This window comes from Populus nigra, chromosome 6 (genome assembly GCF_951802175.1).
Source record: "Populus nigra chromosome 6, ddPopNigr1.1, whole genome shotgun sequence".
In the NCBI taxonomy this organism is placed as follows: Eukaryota; Viridiplantae; Streptophyta; class Magnoliopsida; order Malpighiales; family Salicaceae; genus Populus; species Populus nigra.
Genome location: NC_084857.1, coordinates 8405516 through 8415401, shown reverse-complemented (window position 1 = coordinate 8415401; position 9886 = coordinate 8405516). Strand labels below are relative to the sequence as shown.

At 36.2% G+C, this 9886-nt stretch overlaps 1 protein-coding gene across 1 annotated transcript; it reads right to left on the bottom strand.

Annotated features, from left to right (window-relative positions):
- Positions 1 to 3452: 3452 nt before the first annotated feature.
- LOC133697535 (alpha-xylosidase 1-like) lies at positions 3453 to 9276 on the bottom strand. The gene is made up of 3 exons (XM_062120164.1): positions 8790 to 9276; positions 8008 to 8693; positions 3453 to 5439 (listed from the first exon to the last, which is right to left on the bottom strand). The coding sequence occupies exons 1-3, from the start codon at positions 9020 to 9022 to the stop codon at positions 3560 to 3562; spliced, it is 2799 nt and encodes a 932-aa protein (XP_061976148.1). The 5' UTR covers positions 9023 to 9276; the 3' UTR covers positions 3453 to 3559.
- Between the last annotated feature and the right edge of the window lie 610 nt (positions 9277 to 9886).

The following is a 9886-nucleotide window of genomic DNA, read 5'->3' as shown; positions in this document are numbered from 1 at the left end:
TAAAGTTTAATGGACGAGAATTAAAAAAAAAATCCTTGAAAAAAGACGGCGAACAAAAGAGTAAACAATGAAACGAGTCGCATGCACAACAAAACAGCCAGTTAGTGTAAACCGTTTCATAAATACAAAATTACAAGTGATCGGCGCCAGCCGCCGCAGCGATCGACTGGTATAACTAGGCAGACGGCCGTGGACAATGCATACCAATTTGCGTTATTGTTTTCTCTTTTGATCGATCTAAATTGTATTACTAGGATAACACAATACTGTTTTTCTGATCAACAATTCGTCTACAGTTAAGTCACAAAAACTGAATAAAGTCTGGATAAAGGGCTCTTGCATCCCCCATGAATCCGTGTGGTGTTTTTTTTTAAAAATTTTTTATATTGTTTTGATGTATTATTATAAAAAATAATTTTAATATATTTTAAAATTAAAAATATTTTGAAAAAATTGTTATTACACCTACAAATATTTATTTTTAATATAAACACATTAAAACTATAAAAATATTAAATTTTTAAAAAATATGATTTCAAACAAGAAACGGCTACCTAACACTTTCTGTGATGGACAAGTAGAGCACGTGACTGCCACACTTGATTAGATTAGAGAGGTTGTTTTTTCTACACAAGGACTCCCCGAGCCAATGTTTTTTCTTGTGACTTAAGTTAATAAAAATGTATTTGTTAATGTGGTGTAAAATATTTTTTTTATTTAAAAATATATTAAAATATTTTTTTTATTTTTTATATCATTACATTAAAATAACATAAAAAATACTAAAAAATATTAATTTAATATTTTTTAAAATTATACATATTTTTTTAAAAAAACTAAAAAACAGTAGGTACTATGTTCTCAAAACTGTAAATCTAAATCCACCCTTCAGTTAATCCACACTTCTATTTATCCTGGGATCATAAAATGTATACATACGATCCCATATGTACATATTTAAATTGAATTTTCATGGTCTTGATACGTACCAGAATATCTTCGGAGGAAGCCAGAATACTGTATACCTGTCCTATGAAATACTTGAAAAGAGTCAAAGCAAGAGGACAAGATCTACAATATCCTTATTTCTTTGCAAGGTCGTGGGGTGAAGAGCCCAGAGTATTCTGGTTTGGAGCATGGAAAACAATTAGCTATTATTTAAATTCATTTATTAAAGGAGATGTATTTTCAGAGGAGCACGCACCCAGCACGTGTTGGTGTCCACATCAGGAATAGCAACGATCAAATCCAGCTGTACATATCCCATCACCTAAATAAGAGCAAGTACATAGTGAGAATCTCTTCAATTATTTTTGTTGTTAGAGTATAAATAACTTAAACTCTATTAACAAAAATATATAGTATAGTTCTTGATTTTTTATTACTATATTTTTTTCAAAAAATGTTTTTTTGTCATGATTCCTCAATCTAATTAAAAATAAAAAAGTAAATATTTTTTTTTATTATCAATACATGAACACGCATCACCGGGTCAGGTGACCTTCAATGTTCCTTTTAAAAAAAATAAATCACGTGACCTTTATAAAAAATAACAAAATCTCAACTAACATGCATACATATGTAACCATGAACATCACATGTATGATCCATGCATTAAGCTCGCCTGTGCCCGTGGAGAGGAAAACAAGTGGTTGACGCAAGAGGTGATGTGTAGACAGAGAAAGGTCGCTTCGGTTCCCGCCACAAGCGCCGAAGTGGAGCCTAGTGACCTCACTTTCCCGCCTAAAGGACTCGATACGTGTCCCGCCTAATGGTGATGATAAAAGTTGAAGGGCCACATCGAAAGGAGTCGAGTTTAATAGTAACTTTTTTTTTTTTTTTACTTTCTCCATTTGTGCGTGGAGATAGTGGATGCTTTTTATTTCAAGCATGGTTGGGAAAATGTTTTGACAACCTAGTTTTTTTATTTTATTTTATTTTTAAATAGCACATTTTAATAGAAGTGGCATGTGAGAACTCCGGTAATCTGGTGTCCGGCAGTAAAACCAAATCATCAACTCGTGATTTTATTTTTTAAAAAATATAGACAAGACAATGTCATTTGTTTTGATTCATTTCTATAAAAATAAATAAATAAATAAAATTGTTTACCCTCCCAACCTAAAACTTAAACTTGAGAGTGGCCTCAATTTATCTTCATTTATAATTATAATTATGAATTCACTAAAGTTTTTCAATTAATGAGACTAAATCAATTATTTTTTTATTTTTTTTTATATTTAGATCAGTCCCAGATTATGTGTTAATCGACTCCTAAGCTAGCCCGAATTTTATAACTAGACTACCATAACATCATTAATTTTAATATTTAATATAAACTAAATTAAAAAAAATATATAATTATTTGTTTGAATAGGTGTTAAAAGTCAGATCATTTATATATATATATTTTATTATATCTTATTTACCTATAATCAAATATAATCCAAAATAATCATTATATTTTATATATTAATGTCAAACATAATTTTATATTTAATTTTTATTCTATCTTGTCTTCTATGTGTCATCTCTCGCCACAATAACCAAACGTACCTACTGGGCAGCCTAACCAAATGTATTGCGCAGCCAATTGATATTTAAGTAAAATTTTGCATTTAAAATGGCGACTTTTTGACTTTTATGCATGACTTCTTTTCGTTAATTTTTGGGGTGCATAATAATCTGGAATTTCGTCCTGGACGGGCTAAGCTATGGACACAGATCACTGAACCCAGTGAGAAAGTCCGCCAAGAAGGTTCTGTACCGTTTTTAACAAATCTAAGAGACTAACAGCCTAAGTTAACGTTAAAAATAAAATCCAATTCTGGTTAAAATATATTTTATCGAATTAAATACAATATTAATTTGATGAACCGCGGCCACCATTATGGTGCAGTTCAAAGGATCACTGTCAGTTCCATATAATGAGACGACGACGATAACAATAATAAAATTATTATTTTTATCTACTTTTTTTCATGAACCCTTTTATACTTAGAAAATAAAATTAATATTTTTATCTTGTCAGATCACAGGCCTCACATTGCTGGATCCTGAACTGCAATATCCCGTAAAACTCGTGTAATTTTGGCATCCAAGTCATGCCCCCAGGCCCAAACCTGAGCCAGATTTTAGTTTTATCCCGCGGTGCAAACCCACAAAAAAAACTTTTTTGACACAGAATTTGGGCGAAAGGAGAGAGCCGTCAACCAAACCAAGACCATATCTATCCTTATAGAACAAGAATACAAATCCAGAAATCCAAAAGCAGCATTATTACTCCAAGGAACTTGAGATTGCATTGCTTCATTTTAAGCTACAATATCATTGAAAATGCTCTAACAAAGCAGTGAGATATAAACTTACTTTCTGTGAATTGTTTTTCATGGAAAAGGATGAGCATAGCTTAGCTCATCTCCTCTACTAGAACCCTGACAAAAAACTTGAAATGCATCAACAATCTAATTAGATGGAATATTACCATTTCAATACGTAATCCGAAATACATGTAATTCAATACGTAATCCGAAATACATGTAATGAACCTTTTGAATGCTCAACCACTGACCCCCATTTTCCAGGACACAGCAAAGTTTTTGCCAACAGGAATTTCTAAACCATCAACTTCTACCATCATTATCTTCTTCTTTGCATCACCAACTTCTAGGTTCGTAATATATGTCTGCTCTAATGAGCTTAACTCGATGTTTGAAGCACCAGTCACTGGCTTCCCATCAAACTCCAGGGAAGATGGTGCTCCGCTTCCACCCAATCCCAACACTGTTACCTTGATAATTTTCCAACCCTTGTCCAAAGCAAACTTGCTCTCCTGAACTTCTGACCACAATTTTACAGTTCCTTCACTTACAGTTGCATAGAAATCTACATATGTTGCAGATCCGCTTCCCAGTTTCATTTCTTGGAGCTCATCGTCATCAAGGAAAAGTTTCCCTGCGGCTTTTCCATCAGTAGCGCCTGCAGGGAAGCTGACTAAAAGCGTAAAAGGTGTCATTCTGGCTTCCTTAGAAATTAACCCACCCTGTTGCATGGGTAGGATTGAATTTTGATACAAATGCACATTAACTACATGCAAGGGTGCATCAAGAGTAACGTACTGCCCTCCTTCTGATGTAATGCTCTGTGTCATATCGAACATGTTGTACCAACTACCAGGAGGAAAGAGTGCTTTAACCTGTGATTTTCCTTGCTCAAGCACCGGAGATATCATGAGGCTACTTCCAAGCAAAAACTGAGTGCTCAACCCGTAACATTCAGTGTAATCTGGGAATGAGAAGAAAAGTGGTCTGGCAATTGGGGCCCCGGTGGTATGAGCCTCGTAATTCAGTGTGTACAGATAAGGAAGAATCTTATACCTCATGCCAAGTGCATTTCTAGCGGATTTGGCTACTGAGTCCCATTGATAAAGCTCCTGCCTTGGGGAATAATAGTTCGCATGATCCCTAGAGAAGGGATAGAAAGCACCCACCTCGATCCACCTGTTGCAAAGCTCTTCTGTGGGTGCAGGATAAAAGCCACATATATCTGATCCAACCATCGGTACCCCAAAAATACCAAAATTTATCATAGTAGAAATAGAATATTTCAAATCCTCCCAAGTGCCTTTGTTATCACCGGTCCAGTGAGCAGCATATTTGCCTGATCCAACATAAGTGGAGCGTGATAATATAAATGGCCTCTTGCCTTCAAGGCCTTGAAGGGCCTTGTGGGTAGCAATGGCTTGAGAGAATCCATATATGCTATGAGCATCATACTCCAAAACACCATTGTAGTGAACTGCACTGGTTGCTATGGTTTTGTACCCTATTGGAACCTGCAATCCTGAAGCGTTTATCTTGTAAGGCGGATCATCCCATCTTGTTTCTGTTATGTTTTTGCAATCCAAGCAACAGTCCCAACCTGGTCCAGTTCCACTTGGACACTGCTTGTCCTTTGGGATTTTGCACAGTCCCGAACAAAAATTTGAAGCTTCATTCATGTCAATCCAAAGACCATCGACAGGGACGAGTTCATGGAATCGACGAATTTCATCACCCCACCATTCAACAGTTTTTGGATTGAGAAAGTCAGGAAAGTTAACAGCTCCAGGCCAAACTTGAGCTAGGTAGGGCTCACCCTGATACTTGATAAACACATCATTGGCAATGCCTCTTTGGTACACACCATAACTGGAATTCACACCAATTCCAGGATCAATAAGGACAATATACTTCATCCCAATGCTATGTATTTTTTCTAGGAATGCGAGGAGCTTTGGGCGGGGATAGTTATTGGGGTTGAGGGTAAAGTCCTTGTGGCCATCCATGTGATCATCATCGTTCCAGATGACGTCAAGCGGGATTTGAGCCCTTTTGTAGTTCTCGACAACATCTTCAACCACAGACAGGTTATGGTAACCCCATCTACACTGGTGGAACCCTGTTAACATCAGAATCACATGATTAGCTGAATGATGTTTCCCAGCGTTTAGATTGTGATTCTTTGGTTAGATTCAATAGCAACCGAAAAAAATATTGAATTGAATTTGAAGTTTTCAATAGCTAAAAATTCCATGATAAATAAATCAGGAAGCACTGGGATCTATGCTTGAATGGATGATATACTTACATTCTGTCATGTAATTCGCAAAAACAGAGAAAAAGCCACAATTATTAAACTTGCTCGGAGGTCGGACCAGACCCAACCGACCATCAAGATGTTAAAGAAAAGTCAATCAGATTTGACTGAAAACCTGATTTGATTATCTTTTTTATTTTATTTTGCAATGAAACATAGTTTTTTTTTAAAAAAATAAAAAATAAAACTTGTTTTGATTGACATGGTAAACTCACCTAACCTATGATCTGAGCCTTTGGCTGAATTATGAGTCAGGCCTGATATAATTACCATGAAAATAGTTCGAAGATATAGTTACTTGAGTCACAACATTATTTTAGTTCATGAAATAAAGACAAACTGACACCTAAAGCTTTTTCAATCGTGTTCATTAAACTACTTCAAGAAATTTTCTTATCTGTTCTTGAACTACAATATACTTTAACATAAGTTGTTTACATCATGATTCAAATTCAGCAGCTCAAACATGATAAATGTATCCTGCTCAAATTCAACTACAGGTATGCTGATAATTCTTTTTATCAAATCTCCGTTGTCTTATCAAGAACCATTTTAAGCTAAAAAGTGGCCTCAGTAATTAAGCAAACGAGAAGCCGCAGAATCACATAAAAGATACTACAACAAAGGAAAATTTCAGATTTTCTCCTATAATTTTTTTGTCCCCTCGCAATTTCTCCTAGATAGCTATAGCATGCCTGTCTTATGTTTCGATGGTTCAGCTACCGACATGAGAATCTTCATAATGCCGTGGGAAAAACAACAGAACAATATTATACATTCCCCGCCACCTAAGGGCAATCATGTGGGACACGCATATAATTATCACAGCAATGTGAAAAGATTGGAGATTGAATGAAGGTTTTCCACTTCATGTAGGAAGGACAAGTTTCTGGAGGACCGCATGCTCTGCAAGGCGGATTGGATAGTAGTGCCTTCTGGGGTCCAGTGGTCTCTTTGCAGAAAACATTAGCGAAAAAAGGTCTAGGATTTTTGGCTTGCAAAGTTGAGCTAGAAAGAAGAAAATTTCAAATGCGGGATATGGGAAGTAAGACCACTCTTTCTTTATCTTTATCAGGAGCGTGGATAATGGACTTGAGGTCGACACCCCGATCACAAGACCCATATTAGATTTGTAGGAAATACGGGTCTAAAGCCATGATGAACCATATAGATCACCCGACATCCAAGACCCAAATAGATTTCCATTTGGGTTTGGGTCGAATGCTCCCATGAAACCTCAATTAGGGCTCCTAGAAGCCTTAATTATCCCCTTTACGTGTTCTCTAGAAATTGGTCATGCTATCTTATAAAAAAGTACATAGATCACAAAACCCAAAATAAAGCAGCTTTGAGTGACCCTTTGTCACTTTTAACCTTTTTCTTTAATAAAAGTATAAATAACTAGCACATTAATCATTTTATCCTTATATGAGCACCCACGCGAATTCAAGCTTAGTATAAATTTTTTAAAGATTCTCAACAACCTTATCAGTGGATCAATAGTGAAAATATCATTTTAATTATATATATATATATATATACACTTAAAGTTGTTTCCAGTGAATTACAAAATAGTTTCGATAGGTGAAAGCATTTAGAATCACAATGAAGTTAAGTATATGATGGACCAACCCCACCTAACCCAAATTTTAAAAAAAAGAGCAATAACATCCCTGTCATGCAATAACACGAGTGTCCATCTCTTACGCAGCCAATAGACATAACATCGTCGATCAAACTTTGCCCACATCCCACGCCAACCAGCCGGTCCTAATTGTCTAGACATCTCAATCATCCTCCTTCGGTGATTTGACCAAAGAGATTGACACTGTTATTAATTAATTAAACTAAGAGCATGTTTACACAAAACATGGTCACTGTAAGATCTTTAACTTGTGGTATCATGACTAGACAAAAAGAGCCAGAAACGAAATGTATTTGACTGCCACTTATTGTGAACGGTGGTGTTGCTATCCTTAAAGTTCTCACCGGGCACTGATATTATAATGTTGGTATTCTAGACTTCCCACTGTGAATATTAGTGTTATCACACTACTGGATAGGTAAATTCCATTATAATGTCAAAAAAATCCCATTCACGAGACAGAACAAATCGAATCAAGCACAATCATTAGACCTCAAACACAAAGTGAGGGAGGTACCACTGTTATAGTTGCAAATATCGACCTGCCACACACGCTATTATCAGTAACACATGTGGCAGACAGCATTAAAGGGCATGTTTATCCTTCTAAATAATCACCTACACCTTATTATATCAATAAAACAAAAAAAAAAAAACATAAACAAGCTGGTGGTGAGAAAATGCAATGAAACTAAAGGGAAAAACAGTGAAGAATAGGATCATACCAAAAGCCCAGTAAGGCATTGCAGCTGGTCTGCCAATCAACGAGGTATACTGATCAACAACAGCAAGAGGAGAGGGCCCAGAAAAGAAGTAGAAGTCAAAAACACCCCCAATAATCTTGTACGTCAAAGAAGTCCCTCTGTAGAACACATCCATGCCATTGCTATTCAACAACAGCACAGCATGAGCGTAAGCCTGACCCTTGACGTTCCTAAGATCCATGTACACCGGATGGGACCCATACAAATCAGCATTAAGATTAATGGCTGAGATATCAGTTGTATACAGAGTGTATGGATCCCCAGGGAATAGCTTAATGCCATGTGGCTGTGTGTTCTCTCCAAGACCATACAATGAAGCATCATTTGGCAGCTGTGTGGATATCTCCAAGTACTGGTCTTTAAACACCATTACACCAAATGAGCTTGACCCATCAGAGCTTGAATTGAAAAGGGTCTGCCCATTTGATTTTCTCTTAACAGAAAAACTAAAAGGGTCTGCTATGTAGTTAAAAATTAGCTCAGCGCCTGAGTATTCTTTAACTGTTGTTATTAGGTTCTTTCTTGATCTCCCTATTGTTTGCTTCATTGCTGGTGCTTGCTCTCTTGGTAAGAGATTGTACGGCACTTCCCATCTCTGCTTCTCTGCATCAGTAATATGGACCCTTAAACGATCTTGTGTTTCATGCCTGTACAAGTTTAATAATGTTATTCGTTAATTTAGAGTTAGGTGCAGTGAGGGTCATGGACGTGACAAACATGCAAGTGATAGTAAAGGAGCTTACTTGACATAGAGCTGCAAGAGGGGGATATCAGGACCGTAGATGTTGTTCCTTTCCTTGACTTGGAGGAGGCCACCAATGCCTCCATCAGGGGTTTCTTCAAGGGAGATGAGACGGTAGCCATTGCCAATTTTGGTGGGTGTAGAAGATGAGTTTACTAGATGGAAACATAGGAGCAAAAGGAGAAGATAATTAAAGAAAGACAGAGAAAGGAAAGAACTAGCAGAAGAAAACATTGTAACTAAACTGACTGGTAGTAGTGTGAGTAGCGGGTAGGAGGCTCTTTTTAAGGACCTACTTGAGAGACTGTTTAGTGTTCAGAGCCCATGAAAAGTGAGGGAAGAGCGTTCAGCACCAACATGCGAGGCAGGACCATGGACTGTGATTCGAGGCATGAGGCCATCACTGCCATGTGACGATGATGAAGGTCCGTGGGCCATTGCACCCTAAAATTGAAGGTCACATTTTTTTCTCCGTAATTTTTGGCCCCATTTGGTTTCGACTGTGGTAACTAGCTTCGGCCTGTTTGGGATAATTATTACACATTATGATTGTAAGCAGCAACAGCTGTGTTTTTTAAAAAATCAAGAATACACACGGGTCGATCTATCATAGAGACTCACGTAACATCTCGCGTTAAAATCATGATTCTGTGATTTCTTGATATTTTTTATTGTTATTTGTTTACCATTTTTCAAGAAATAATATACCAACACGTATGATTAGAAGATAAGATAAGAGCTCTATGTAAATAGGATACATTTATTTAATTAAAAAAACCATTTTTATCAGCAAATAGATCTCGTGGCGTTGGATTTGGACTGGGACGGACCATCCAAATTGGACAAGAAACCCTGGTTCAAATTAGAGCAATTGTCAGGTTTTTTAGTAGCGGCATTAAATTGTAGCCTTCAAGGTTGCTGAAAGCGTGGGGGTGTGGACGGCTGAGGGTTATGAAACTGTGTTAATGTTCGATTAAAAAAAAATTATTTGGAATTATATTAAAATAATATTTTTTTATTTTTAAAAAATTATTTTTGATATTAAAAACATTAAAAAATATTAATTTAAAATAAAGATATTATTTTGAAATAAAAATA

Excerpts from the sequence above, each read along its gene's own strand:
- LOC133697535 (XM_062120164.1), bottom strand. The coding sequence starts at position 9,022 with ATGTTTTCTTCTGCTAGTTCTTTCCTTTCTCTGTCTTTCTTTAATTAT. Across the intron at positions 8,694-8,789 it reads CTCTTGCAGCTCTATGTCAA|GCATGAAACACAAGATCGTT; the intron begins GTAAGCTCCTTT and ends AAACTTGTACAG. Across the intron at positions 5,440-8,007 it reads AATGCCTTACTGGGCTTTTG|GGTTCCACCAGTGTAGATGG; the intron begins GTATGATCCTAT and ends TGATGTTAACAG.